At 40.9% G+C, this 14,767-nt stretch overlaps 1 protein-coding gene across 2 annotated transcripts in view; it reads left to right on the top strand.

Annotated features, from left to right (window-relative positions):
* The first annotated feature begins 7,754 nt into the window (after window positions 1–7,754).
* The window catches only part of RASSF3 (Ras association domain family member 3), a 108,239-nt gene continuing 101,226 nt past the window's right edge, over window positions 7,755–14,767 (top strand). The window contains exon 1 of one of the 2 annotated variants that reach the window (XM_018576372.1): window positions 7,755–8,106. In XM_018576372.1, the coding sequence (XP_018431874.1) occupies window positions 7,986–8,106 (121 nt within the window). In that variant the 5' untranslated portion in view covers window positions 7,755–7,985. Of the gene's footprint in view, window positions 8,107–8,305; window positions 8,469–14,767 lie in introns of those variants that run through there. The other variant, XM_018576371.1, reaches the window with a different exon arrangement.

Raw genomic sequence — 14,767 nt, forward strand, 5'->3', positions numbered from 1 at the left:
TAATAATTTCGGTGGGTGCCTATTCCTATTATTCCTACTGGAGGTAAATGTTCTTTATCTCAATGTTCTGCATCCATGGGTTCCAGAAAAAAAATAGACTTTATACAAAATGTATTTCTTGACTGGGGCTATTCAGATCACTCATGGTAAACCCATGGTATGCACAGTGCTGGTTGAGAAACTGGTTATTGGTAGAAAGGACTACCAGATAAGACTGATTGTAGTTAGCATTCCAACAGTGGCATTGGTGTACATCAGGGGTGCCCATTAGGTAGATCATGATCTACCAGTAGCTCTCAAAGCTGATGCTGGTAGATCCCAAAGGGTGTGAATGGCCCTTTTTTCCATTTTGGTATATTTATTTCGCTGTGCACACATGATTACCTATTAGCCCGAGTCTGGTGAGCCAAGCTCCCTGACACCTTTCTGGTGGATTCTGCCAGGAGAGAGACAGCCAGGAGAGAGAGAGCGAGGGAGGGTTTTTTTTCGTTGGTAGATCTCATGTAGCTCGTCATTTGAAAAGTAGATCTTAACACAAAAAATTGTGGGCACCCCTGGTGTACATGGTAGTGGAGATGTGAGGGAGAGAGCCTGGGTAGGCAGCGGAAGTTCAAAACATAGAGCAGGATAACAGCAAATTAAAGTGACACTAAACTCAGGAGTTAAATCTTAATAATGCTTTTAAATATCTTATCTATTAACAAAAATGTATCTTATTTGTGTATTACTGAGCTGTAGATCCTCAAATCGTCTCTGAATTGCTGCTGACAGTGTCCTTGCTTCTGGAGGGTGGCTACTTTTGTTCTCCGTGGTCCCTGTGTGTGTTGTAAAGTAGCCACCTCTCCAAGCTTACTCCTGTGATAGACTGCAATCTCAATACAAATTAGTTATCTAAATGTGAGATTGTAGTCCATCACGGGAGCGAGCTTGGAGCGGTGTGTTTACAACACACACAGGGGACCATGGGGAACAAAAGTAGCCACTCTCCAGAAGGAAGGACAGTGTCAGCACCAATTCAGAGATGATTTGAGGATCTACAGCTGAGTGATACATAAATGAGATACATTATTATTAATAGTTAGGGTACTTGAATACATTTTCAAGATTTAACTCCCAAATTTAGTGTCACTTTAAGGCTTTAGAAATAGATAGGGATAAAGGTAAGAGCAGGTTTACAGGAACCAGGTCTCATCAGTACAGGGCCAGGAATACTAGACAATCCACTGGCTACTTTCTGGGCTACTGAAATATATAGAGGCAGAAACCTTAACTGATGAATGGTAGGTATGAGGATCGTTATTGATGGATGTTTCCTCAGTATGAGGTACCGTTTTGTTTGTGAATACCCAACACATCAACAAATGGATCCATGGTTCAAACTGAAGGCTAAGCTGCACATTGACCAAAAGACCTGCATTTTATGCTAGGGAGCATTGAGGCAATGTATTTCTATGCAACAGGAACTCCATTGCATCCAAAAAATGTACTTGATCTTAGCTTTTGTGAAGTAATTTGCAGCCTTCAATGCAAGTATTGTGTGCAGTCTGACATAAAAGAAACCCCAAGCATGCTTATTTATACTATTGAGTGTTTACTATTGATTAGAAAATAAACCTGTCCTGAAAGAAATATAGAGGCTGCCATTGTTGACCTCCTCCCAAATTGTAATCATCCATTGGCTTCAATCGTCTCTGGCTTCAATATTTTTTTAATTACTGACTTGGAACTGGAATACAGATGAGGAAAATCAGAGTATAATCAAAACTCCTATTCTGCATTACTCCTGTGAAGAAGAATGAAAACATGCATTAAAAGCAGCTAGATATTGGATAGAGCCTGAATTACATGAATTTCAGTTTTTAGGATAGACTACATACATTTTTTTATTCTTTTGATTTCACATTAACTAATAAACGTGGCACAACAAAAATAAATAATACATTTGTTGCCATGCTTTAAAAGCCATTCATTAGTATTACCATGAAATCTTGGTGTCACACTGAGTGACACTGTTATTAGAGTAATATCATGTACTTAAAGCCAGAATGTGTTACCATATTCTCAGTGCTAGGTTGTTGCCAAACTAACAGGAAGTTTGTGTTGCCAGCAGGATGACATACACATAGTGCTGTGACATCAGCAGGGTGGTGCTATTTACTGTTAGGCTCCAACCAACAAAGCAGATAACCGCTTCTAATGTGACTGCTACCCTTTCTTTTTTACAGGTCTTATGTCTCCTTGCCTTCTCAGAAGGTGTTTAAAAGTAAAATGTCTTTCTCCAACAAGAAGTACTTACCTACCTGTAAATTAATAACACTCTATCTAATTGTCCTGGTGACCATAAAGCAATACGAGATCAAAAAGTTTACAGTTATCACCAGAACATGAATAGAAGGGAAATATTCCAGTGGAGGAACTGGTTGTGGTTACAGTTGTCTAAGAGGGGAATTTCCTTTACTTTGGAGAGATTTCCTATCACTTCCTGTTTTGTCTCTGGGATAGAAAGTGAAGGGAGGTGTCATGGTTACTTACTTTCCATGTTCCAGCGCCAGTGCCACCTCTATCTCCATTGGCTGCAAACACATCTGGGTTTCACCTGGAGTGTTGCGTCCTCTTCACTAAGGTTACCATTCGTCCCCATCCGCTGGGAACCGTCCCCGTTTTGAGGGGTCTATCCCTGGCAAAGGAGCATCCCTCTGGATGTCCCTGGCTTTTTGGTGTGGTGCCAAGACATTCTAGGTCCCGAGTGTCATGATTGCCCTTTTTTTCTTTTTGTGGCGCTGCAGTGCCATTGGCACTGCAGCCTCCTTAGACTTCAGATGCAGCTGCATTATCTTTGTTTACAGAACCAAGGAGAGCTCCCCTAAGCATCTACTCTACTCTGATCTGAGTGACAGAGGAGAGAGGAGGGCGTCCTGGTGTCTGAGGTCTGGTAAGTTTAATTCAGGGGACTGGGGTCTGCACTGGGGAGGTGGGGATAAGTCTGTATTGGGGGTAGGAGGTCTGTTAGGGGTTGAGTCTGTATTGGGGGTGAGATCTGTACTGGTGGGGATTGGGGGGGATCCATACCGGTGAAGGTGGAATTGTTTTGGGAAGAGGTGGTAATTTTTGATGACCCCTGTACTCCATGTGTTACCTACTGATGACCCCTGTACGCCATGCATTACATTTTGGTGCCCCAAACTGCATACTGTATTCTATATGTGGTATTGAAAGTGATTTATAGAAAAGCAAGACTGTATTAGCATCTTAAGTTTTATCTCCCTTTTTATATATCCCAATGTTTCTTTTGCAGATGCACCATTGTGTATTTCTGAGGTAGAAGAGGCTCTCATGCTCTTATCTCCGTTATACTGCAGAAATCATTAATGTGCACAGTTTTTAATAGTCATGAGTAGATGTTGCGGAGCAATGGATCATATTTTGTATTGGGGTCCAGAAGATTTTAGCTTCACAGTTTAGGATAGATAGTAGAAAATTTAGGCCCCATTCAGACTTGTGAATGGGGCTGATTAGACGAGTCTCGCAAATTGCTCTGTGAGACGCATGGAAACAGCTGGGGGCAGGAAATACTGCACAAACCAATGGCAGCTGATAGGGCCGCAGCCATTTGCAACTGTTTTAATGTATTTATATGTGCTGTGCATACCAGGGGATGATCGTCCCTGTAGGGAAAGAGCTTCCATCCAAGGGCGATTGCTGCAGGTAATGGCGCAAGTCTAATTACATGCGAATGGTTGTGAAAGGCTGCGGTGCTGTCAGCGGTCATTACTTTGTATAGCGCTTCCTGTTCACATGAGTCTCACAGAGCGATTTGAATCTAATAAGCCCCTTTCACAATTGTAAATGGGTAATTGTGATTGTGAAAAATGATTGGGGATAGGAGGGCAAACACAAAGGTCTGCTAGGCTGTGACTTTGATCCTGCCATCATGTCTATATGAGGACTTGGACTGTTCTCCCTTTAAACATCTGCACTGCCCTTTTGGCACCTCTCCAATCACTTTCTCATAAATCATTTCAGTGGAAATAAAAAGCAGTCTCTGCAGATAATCAACATAGATGATCCAGCATTCCTCTGCTGTGTTAAGCTCTTCAAGGCTGTGCGTGAAGTTTTTTAATGAGCATGTTTATACACGGACATGACAAACACAAATTTGCCACCGTATGTACAGTTTGAGCCATGATCAAGCTTCTCCTAAATCCTGGAATACTTACTATGGGTTGAGAGCAGTTTTTAAAAGCAAATTACAGCTTTTGAAAATTAAATACAAACTAACTTCCTCTTGCCTAAGGGTAGAAGGGTAAAGATAAAAGGAACTCTTTATCCTTTGTCCTCTGTGTTTAGTTATGAAATAGATGTGCTAAAATTGTCACTTTGCCTTCAGTGGCTCCCTCTGCTATCTGATAGTAATATGTGTTGTTTTTACATACCTGTTTTCACTGAATTGCCTTCTTGAGTATTTAATCTCTGATCTTTTTTTTCCCCTGTACAGTAGTACTTTAACCATCTGAAAATTATATTAATAGGAACACTATACTGGCTTAACGTTTCATTTTATTTTTCCATTTCAGTTTATAAACTGATTTTTTAAATATTTGTTATGGTTTATATAACATTTTATAACATTTACTATAAGGGGGAACTCAAGAGTCACAGAGAAGTATGTGTTTTCAGAAGATAAAAACAATAGAGACTGTTTGCCTTCAGGCTCTCTCTCCTAATGAAACCTTGCATGAAGGTCTTTGAGCACAGCATGAGAGGAGGAAGGAGGTAGAAGAGTAACAAGTCTGGCTTTGCTATATCTATGTGTAATTCTCAACCTGAGCTATTAAGCTGTGTAAACAGGCTTTTTTTTACTTAAGCTGGATATACACAGTTATATTTTCTTCGTTCATCCTGCGGGCTGAAGGAAGAAAATATAACAGATTCCTCCATCGACACTTATGAGCGTGCATGGAGGATTCCCCTGCTGTTTCCATTGTATTCTTAAAGCAGCCACTGATTAGCTGCAAGCTCTGTTCAGCTAAGAATTTTTCAATCTGCTCCTTCGATCAGCTGATCAAGGGATGTCAGGCAGAAGGGTGCTGGCAGCAGTACCCACTGTGTGAATTTTGGACGATTCATCAAGAACAAGCTGAAATTTGCACCATGTATAGTCTACTTAAAGGAGAACTATGGGGTTAAGGCTTTTCCCCATAGTTCTCCTTAGGGTAACGGGAGGACACAAACTAGCGTCCTCCCGTCACCCTAAGCTCAGTATACCGCGAGCTACAGCTCGCGGGATACTGAGACGCCACAGTATATCGCAAGCTACTGCTCGCGGTATACTGAGACGGCGCACCTGGAGCGGATCCCGACAATTATGTCTGGATCCGCCCAGCTGCGTGAGTGACAGCTGGCTCTGTCTATCTAGAGGCAGAGCCACCTGTACCCGCCCCCTCCCCCGTCCGATCCGTCAGTCAGCGCTGGTGGATCAAAGCGGGGAGGGGGGAATCCAGCCCCTCCCCTGTCATGGCAGAGGACTGTGACAGGATCGAGAGGTGAGCGAACGCCGGTATGTGTTCACTCACCTCCCGATCTACTGAGCCGACCTGTGACAGTCTCATTGTCACAGGTCGGCTAGAACTATGAGGTGAGTGAATAGCACTCATGACAGGCTTGTAGCCAAACCAGCATTTTAGAAAAGGTCAGGATTAGCATCCCTCACATTTCCCTCATCACAGGTGCACTTTATGTAACACAGAACTCTATATTTAATGTGTTGCTGAAAAAAAAAATGATATACTGTATGTGAAAAGCACTCACTTAATAACATGGGTGCAAAAAATTAAAAAAGGGCCTCAGTCATGAAGGGGTTAAGTCAAAAGAAATGACCTGGAAAATTTGGAAAAAGGGCCTAGAGCACCACCTGCTGGCTGTAAATGAGAGTACAAAATATTCATCTGTACCATTTTATTAGGTGTGCCTCTTTCAAACCTGATAGACAGTCGTAGAGTCAACTGAAGAAGTACACATGACAGGCTGACAACACTGCAGCTAATTGTGAGGCAGTGACTTAGCATTGTCAGCCTGAAAACAGAAGTGGTGTTACTGGCAGGATCTCCATTTGATTTTTTCAATAGATTCACAAAAAATATTTGCTTAAGAAAACTTTCAAGCCTGTCATGTGTACTTCTTCAGTTGACTCTACGACTGTCTATCAGGCTTGAAGGTTGCAGTCCTCTATAGCTGATGGTCTTATTCTGCATTGCTGTATAATATATTGCTGGGATTTGTAGTCCTCTATAGCTGGTGTTATTCTGCATTGCTGTCTAATGTTTTGCTGGGATATATAGTCTTCTGTAGTTGGTAATTGTCTGCATTGTTGTATAATGTATTGTTGGGATTTGTAGTCATCTATAGTTGGTATTCTGCATTGCAGTATAATGTATTGCTGGAATATATAGTCTTCTATAGTTGGTGGTATTCTGCATTGCTGTATATTGTATTGCTGGGATATGTAGTCCTCTTCTGCATTGCTGTATATTGTATTGCTGGGATATGTAGTCCTCTATAGTTTGTGGTATTATTCATTCCTGTATAATGTATTGTTGGGATTTGTAGTACTCTATAGTTGGTGGTATTCTGCATTGCTGTATAATGTATTGCTGGGATATGTAACCCTCTATAGTTGGTGGTATTCTGCATTGTAATATAACATATTGCTGAGATTAGTTCCTTTACAGGTTGGAGTCAGTGGCAGAACTACCAGGGTCACAGCGGTCACAGTTGTACTGGGCCCTGGTGGTCCACCACTGACTGCAAGCTATAGAGAGACTGTTCCCTTGCAGTGTGCTGCGTGACATGTACCTTAGTAGCACACTGCAATGGAACTTGTCACTCATTAGCACAGTGCAAAGGTACGTCACTCTAGTGTAGTTAAAACCTCTTGTATTGTATTTTCCTTCTAAGATTTAAACACATAATTAGTTCACAGTCGTATGAAGTGTTTCTGAAAGAAATCATCAGTATTCGGGTCTAAGTGCAGGGTTGGCACTTTGAGACACTTAAGTTGGTTTAGTGATCCAGTTTCGGCACTCGGGCTCAAAAAGGTTTGCCATCACTTGTATATGTAATCTTGAATAAATGTATGCATTGCTGGTCTCCTTTTGAGAAGACTAACTGCCTGGCTGTGCCTGAGTTCAATACTGTGAATCACTGACTTGGAACAAGCACACAGAGTGAATTAGTAACTCCTTCTCTGCATACTTTGTCCAGATCACTAGTTTAGAAGATACTGAAGTCATTGGATTAGCAAGACAGCCATGCAGCTAGCATTTTCACAAGGGGAGAACAGCAATGGCAGCCTCCATATTCTCCTAGCAGTTTGTTTCTTTTTTTTTTTATAAGAGCAGGCAAATTATTTTTACACATAGCACCATATAGGACCTAATAAAAATTGTCAACTAAAGTATTTATTAGCCTTTACTTTTCCAAGTTTAAAGACTGAGGAGTATTGCTGCAGATCTAATACAATTTATATTTAATATTTTTTATATGATGTTTTACATTATAGTTGATATGAATTCATATTAATTGATGCTCATATATTAATCATTTTTATATTCTAATTGAAAAGGGTGAAAAAGAGTAATAAGCATCATCATTTGAATATATGTTTTAATGGATGCTGTTATTTTTGTTTGACACAAGTGAAAGTGATCCCCAGACTAGGATTTTCAGTAGCCTGTCTGCGGTTCCTTGGTGCACTATTAATACAGCCTTCTGCTACAAAAGAGGAGAGATCTGGGAGGAAGCAGCTGACTGGCAGACAGAGAGAGAGGAGGATGCTGGGCAACAGGTGGTCTTGAGACATGCTGGCTGAGGGACCGCTCACAGCAAACATGTCACACACTGATGTGCAGGGGTTTGCTCGATCATGCTGCCTGCATACACCGCTGATCCTTGACAAAACCTCCATGTGCCCATAGCGACGTCCAGCCATGGCTGTCAGACATGAGCTTGGCAAGACAATCAGGAGAATAGCTCGTCTCTTTTTCTGGTTCCCCAAATCGCTGAGAATTGCCAGGGGTAGGAAATTAAAGCTTCTCTGGAGAGCTGCAGGTAAGGCCATCTGATCATATCTATCATTTTCATTTTTGCATTTTACAGATATAATGTTTCCTGTGTTAACTGAATTGTATTTAGCATTTGGCATGATTTTCTGCCAATAAAGCATGTTGGAGGAGGTAATCTGTTATTGCTGCCTGTGTAGCGCTGTAGGCAGTGAAAGGGTTAGACTATATGTAATGTAGTGTGGGCCTGCAGCACAGTGCATTGCAGAGACATGCACACAATGGAGAGAGGATATTTCTGCACTGGCTGTGTATCTGCTTTAGATGGAATGGATTCATTTCATCCTATCACCAGTGCTGCTGATCAGTTTCATGTCTGCAGCACACTATGCAGCATTCCCACCAATGAAGGTAACTGCCTGCCTCAATGCATGCAAAACAAACCACAGCTTAATGCTATTTCTGCAGATTTTCATTAACCCATTTAGCTTTTCTTTTCATAGGACCCCATTTTTTTTATTTAAGATGCCGCATTTTAACATTTTATTGGTAGCTTAGAGAATACACTATAGGTTACAATGTACATGAGACTGCAGCAGAGACAGTTGAGCAAGGAGGTAATCCAGTGTATGCTTCATGTTTTGTGTCTTATAATGACAGCAGTGGTGTTTTATGAAGCGTTGGTGGATGCTGCTCTGATAAAACGTTGGTGAAAGTGTAGACACATGGAAAATGAGATGTATGTTGCCTAATTCTACATCCTCAATGTATTTTTAGAAGAAAATGGTCCAGGGGATGCATTATGCACATTTGTTCTTTTATTTAATTTGTATCCTCACATCTACTTGTTTTATGTTTGTTTTCACATTAACATTATACAGTGTTGAAATATTTAGGAAGTATTGGTAAAGCTGTGTTTTTATGTGGGTGTATAGTGCACCCTTGAAATGAAAGTGTTATGGTAAACATATAGCCTGGTATAATGTATTCTGTATCTTACTAAGTGTATGCTGTCACCTTATAAGCAACCATAACTGTTCCTTGTCTGTAAAGGTTCTCATTCATCCAGGTCATGGTATATCTGTACAAAATAAGTCAAGGCAACTGGACTTGCTGTATTTTTCTTGAAGACGTTTCACTGGCCATCCAACCAGCTTTCTCAATTCAGAATGACTTGTACAAAAAATTATCTGGGAATAAATATGGTGAGTGTTAAGGTGGCCATACACTCTACAACCATCGCAAGACTTTAGTCTTGCGATGGTTGTACAGGGATTAAAAAAACGTACGATCTGCCTATCTTGGACAGGCAGATCGCACTCTCGATCATCGCAAGCCCGCCCCCCTGAGGGGCGGGCTTCCGATGACCGCAATGCTGAACGGGCAGTGTGCACGTGCGCACACCGGCCCGTTCGGCATTTGTCTTCCGAGCACCGTTCTAACCAGCCGAGAATCGTACGATTCCCGGCTGGTTTTCGAACATGCTGGTTCGACAGAAGACGTGCGACCGTACAGTAGAAACGGTCGCACGCCTCCGTTCACACTGCTCGATTATCGTACGAAAAACCGATCGCATACGATTATCGTACGATAATCGTGCAGTGTATGGGCACCTTTACTCCAATCCACATAATCAATCAACACCTGGTTGTGACTAACAGATTATATGGATTGGAGTAACATTCACCATATTTATTCACAGATAATTTTTTTGTACAAGTCATTCTGAATTGAGAAAGCTGGTTGGATGTCCAGTGAAACGTCTTCAAGAAAAATACAGCAAGTCCAGTTGCCTTGACTTATTTTTTACAGATATAACTGTTCCTTATCTCTTATCCTTCTAGATTGTAAGCTTGGGCAAGGCTCGTATGTGCCTGTTAAAATATTGGCCCTGGTATATTATTTTTCCAACTTGTGCTGCAGCATAGAAGATAATGGTGCTTTAAAATCAACAGTAATAATAACAAATATTCATTGGCTAAGTCCACCCAAAATTGGTATTTCTTTTATCGGCAGATGAAAGTAGACTGAACTGCTCAGTGGCTGAGTTGAGATCTCCCCTCTAGATTTCCCCTCTGCTTCTTCAATGAGGCCATTACAAAATCAAGTGTCGGTATCTTATTCCTTCTGCTGTATCCTATGTAATGTAAAATAAATGAATGGTTAGAGAACTCGGGTGAGAGTGAGGATGCATTGTAGAGGCCGCAGACATTGTTTAGAGGGCTTGAGGTATGAGAATGATGGGTGATTCAACTCTTCACCAAAATAGGACCAAAAATGTAACTGTCATTTTTTATAGAATTGACATTTGAGGGCCCATTCACACCACATCCAGATCATCTCCAGACCAGACCAGATTGTTTCCGGACCCAAAATGCATCCTAATGTATCCCTATGCTATTTCTGGCCTCTGTTTACATCAGTGCAGTCCTTTTAGACCAGAAAAATACTGCATTTCTCATTTTGTCTGGTCTGGAATGCACTGGAACGCATCAAAAATGCATACAAACGCACTGGAACGCAGATGAAAGCCCATTGTAAGCGTAAAAAATAACCCACCTCTGGAACGCGTCAAAATCGTGGTAAAAACACGGCAAAACACAATACTCTGCGTTCCAGATCTGGTCCGGAAAATGGTGTGAACCTGCTCTGAATGTAAATAGTGTTGCCTTATCTGTGCACAATGACCATTTAATATGCTAAATGAGAATGTTTATGTAAATTGCAAACTTATATATTCCAGTGTGGAAAGGGAATGTTTCTGTACATTGCCAACTTATTGTGGCATGTTTTTAAAAGCGGAACACCAGGCACAAACACAACTTTTTAAATTCTTAATTGTCATAACGTTACTTCTGGGCAGGTGTGTTGGACATAAGTAAAAATTATCTTTACTTTTAATTCATACATTTGTATATGCCTGACAACTTTTACTATACTTCCAGCACTGTGACCTGCAGCTCTGTACACGGAGGCCATACTGTCCACTCCCCCCCACCCCCTCAACCTCCCTCTACTGAACATTATGGGGGGAATTTATCAAAATTGGAGCAGAGAGAATATTGAGCAGTTGCCCATAGAAACCAATCCGCTTCTCTCTTCTTTAAATGAAATCTTCTGTTCATTTAAACTTTGAAAATGATGAAGATAGATGCTGATTGCTTGCTCCGGGCTCCAGATTTTGTCTGTTCAAGGTTTAATAAATTCCCCTCCTTATGAATGGTTCACAGAATACAAGTTTTTGGACTTATCTTAAGCTGGCTTCCTGGAGCTCCCCTGCTGCATCCCACATTGATTGTTCCACTTCTGGGAGCTTCTCTGAGGACTCAGGCGGCTGTGCCACTCAGTATCCTGTTGCCGAAAAACACAGCCAAACTTCTGGCTTCTTCTCCTGGCTCCCCATTGGCTAGTGGCCTGTATGTAATCATTTAATCTCTATCAGACTTGTTTCATTGGTTTGATGACTGGATAAAATACCACACAGCTTATTTCTTTATACTGGACATTGTCAATACCGTGTTTCCCCGAATGTAAGACACAGTGCCTTTTTATATATTTTTTTTGGCTCAAAAAAACACACTAGGTCTTATTATCAGGGTAGGTTTTATTTTCGGAGAAACAGGGTAGTAACCAGTCTAGAAGCCTCAGTGCTGAGATCTGATTGGTTGCCATGGCATTCACGGCAAATTGATAGGTTCTCTTGAAAGTCCCCCCTCCAGGGATACTTAACTTTCCGGCTCTCCCCCTGCTCCATTCCCCTGTCAGTGGATACTTTCTGTAACTCCTTGTTGGATAGTATCAGAGTTTAAACAGGGTTAATGACCTTCTCCTATCCTTTACATGACAGTGTTTAGGCCCGGTGACTGCCCTGAATGAGGAAAGTGACATATTTCCCTAGGTACCTGTGAGAAAGGGTCCTAGTCTTTGAGGTCAGTCACAATGACTTGGATTAGCTGTCTGTACTATTCGAATACATTCCAGTGGTACTGATCATGCAGGAAAAGAAAACCCCCTGGTGAAGGAAACATCAGAAGGACTCTGCCTGAAGAACTGCTCTCTTATGTAAGACCTGTTGATGATATCAATTTGTTAGAGAGGAGAGCCAATGATATCTTCTCCAAAACGCAGAACAGAAAACCTCTCTGTGGTGGAAACCTCTATCATACCATGGAATTGAACCACACTATATGAAATATTGCTATGAAAAATATCTCTTTCTAGGTTTGTGCATGTGTTTTCTTACACCTCCCTATATTTATCATAGTTTACATTTTGTAAATGAATTACTGTAACTCAATAAAAAGAACTCAAACATTACTCTTTAGCAGGGCTGGACCAATCCTAGTAGCCCATAAATGCATCTGGCTCCCTAATGCCTAAGTCTGCACACCTTCCATGATCTCACTCTTCCCCTTTTAGATTTGTAATGTATTTTAGATCATGAAAATTACACAGAAGGAGCAATAACTTCTGAGAGGACATTTTGAGGCAAGAGGAATGAGACTTTACCCTGGGCAGGAACAGTCAATTGTGTTGAAACCAATGGTGTCAGATCTCACTGCGGGAGTCCCTAAGAATAAAAATCCAGTGGATGACTACGTCCCATAAACTTCACCTGTAGCTGGAATATCACTTTTGGCTAGACTTGACCTTAAACATTTTTATTAAATATATCAAGCATTAGATAAACTCTTAGCTTTGCAAATACACACAACAATGATAAGAGTCTGTATGTTTACTGATAATAGTTCATAAAGCTAAATGGCAAAGCATGGAGCTCAAACAGCAGCATATTCCTGGGGTTATTACTGGCTTCTGCAAAATTTTCATTGCATTATGCCCAGCCATTACATTATTTGCAGCCACATACAATCTGTAATACCCAGATAAACACAGTCCAGACATAATATAAAATGCAGACATTTACAGGTAGGTCTATTTGACAACTGTCATTGGTGCATTTAGCATTATTGTCAACTTCTTCTTTATTATACAACCTATTGTGGCAATTGCAATGATCATCTTCATTCTTGGTTCTGTTTATAGTAAGCAAAAACAATTGTGGTCATTGTTGCATATCACTGTATGTATATTTTCTTGCCAGTGGTACCTAAGACCTTGGGCTCATATGTTCTTGGATGTCCTTTGGTTAGAATGGACTGTAATAATGCTAGAAGGGCAGCAGAGGAGCATACTGATGAACTAGTCTTTCCAGTTCATCCTTAAATGCATATTGGGGTTAAGATCCAGAAAATGGCCTGGCCCAGATAAATATCTGAAGACCTCTTTGTACTCACCAGAGTATGCATTTGTTGACATGAACTCAATTTTTCCTAGGAACTTATCCAGCAAAGCAGTTTAGCTACATGAACAAACCTTTATATTGGCCTTGAAGCCCAACTTCAGGTTGCATCCCCATGACCTTTTATTTAAAATAAAATCCATATACATTAATTCATACGTTACGGTTGCATGCGATCACAGACCCTCCTCTGTCCTAAGGGTTTGGCAGGTTGAGAAATGGTTTGAATGATGTTGGAGATCATTAAACCTGGAAGAGGAGCAGCGCTGGATTGTAGAGCAAGTCTGTGGGGGTCAATGCTGGAGACAGGGTGAGTATTGAAGCGAGAGCTGCTTTTTTATTTCTACTATTGCAGGGTACTGGATTTTTGGAGTTGGGTTTTAAGGGATGTTATTACAAGTAGGTACTTTCCAATCATAGGCAAACTGATAGCCAGCAAAGTTTCCCCATGAAATTGTTATTTTCTGTGTCCATACTGTGGAGATAGCCACACAATTCCAATTTCAGTACCGGTAATTGTTGCAAGTTCTTTACCCCTTTCTTTTGGGAAGGTATGTGTGTGCTTAAATAGAGTTGTTTTCAGCTATGATGCACTGTGCCTCTTTTTATATACAATGATAATACGCTATTCCTGTGATTTGAGTAGGTAGGATGTTTAGAGATTTTGCCCATTGCTCCCCTGTTTTTGTCTATTTTTCTCCTGTGGAGTTAACACTATTTGATTTAGTCTTATAATGGGTTGGTCCATCAATAATGAATATTTCAGTTATTGATAACAGACAATTATCACTTAAATCACTTATAAAGGATGCTACTCCTTGATGTTTAAACAGGGTTAATAAAGTATCAGAGTTTAAACAAGGTTAATGACCTTCTCCTCTCCCTCACATGCTATGGTTGCTATGGGCAACTGCTCCTGATTTTGTCTGCTCCAGGTTAATAAATTCCCCTCCTTGTATTTTATGAATGGTTCACAGAATGCAAGTTTTTGGACTTATTTTGAGATGGCTTCCTGGAGCTCCCCTGCTGCATCCCACATTGATTGTTCCACTTCTGGGAGCTTCTCTGAGGACTCAGGCGGCTGTGCCACTCAGTATCCTGTTGCCGGGCACCACAGCCAAACTTCTGGCTCCCTCTCCTGGTTCCCCATTGGCCAGTAGCCTATATGTAATCATGTAATCACTTTTAGATTTGAATTATTGGTTTGATTACTGGATAAAACACAAGACAGGCTTATTTCTGTATACTGGACATTGTCAATAGTCAATAGTAACCAGTCTAGAAGAGTCTTGTTGGATATTTAATAATACGGTTTCCAGGTGAAATCAGTGCTGAGATCTGATTGGTTGCCATGGCATTCAGGACACATTGATAGGTTCTCTTGAAAGTCCCCCCTCCAGGGATACTT

The sequence above is a fragment of the Nanorana parkeri genome, unplaced genomic scaffold, assembly GCF_000935625.1.
Source record: "Nanorana parkeri isolate BGI_ZX_2015 unplaced genomic scaffold, ASM93562v1 scaffold65, whole genome shotgun sequence".
Classification (NCBI taxonomy): Eukaryota; Metazoa; Chordata; class Amphibia; order Anura; family Dicroglossidae; genus Nanorana; species Nanorana parkeri.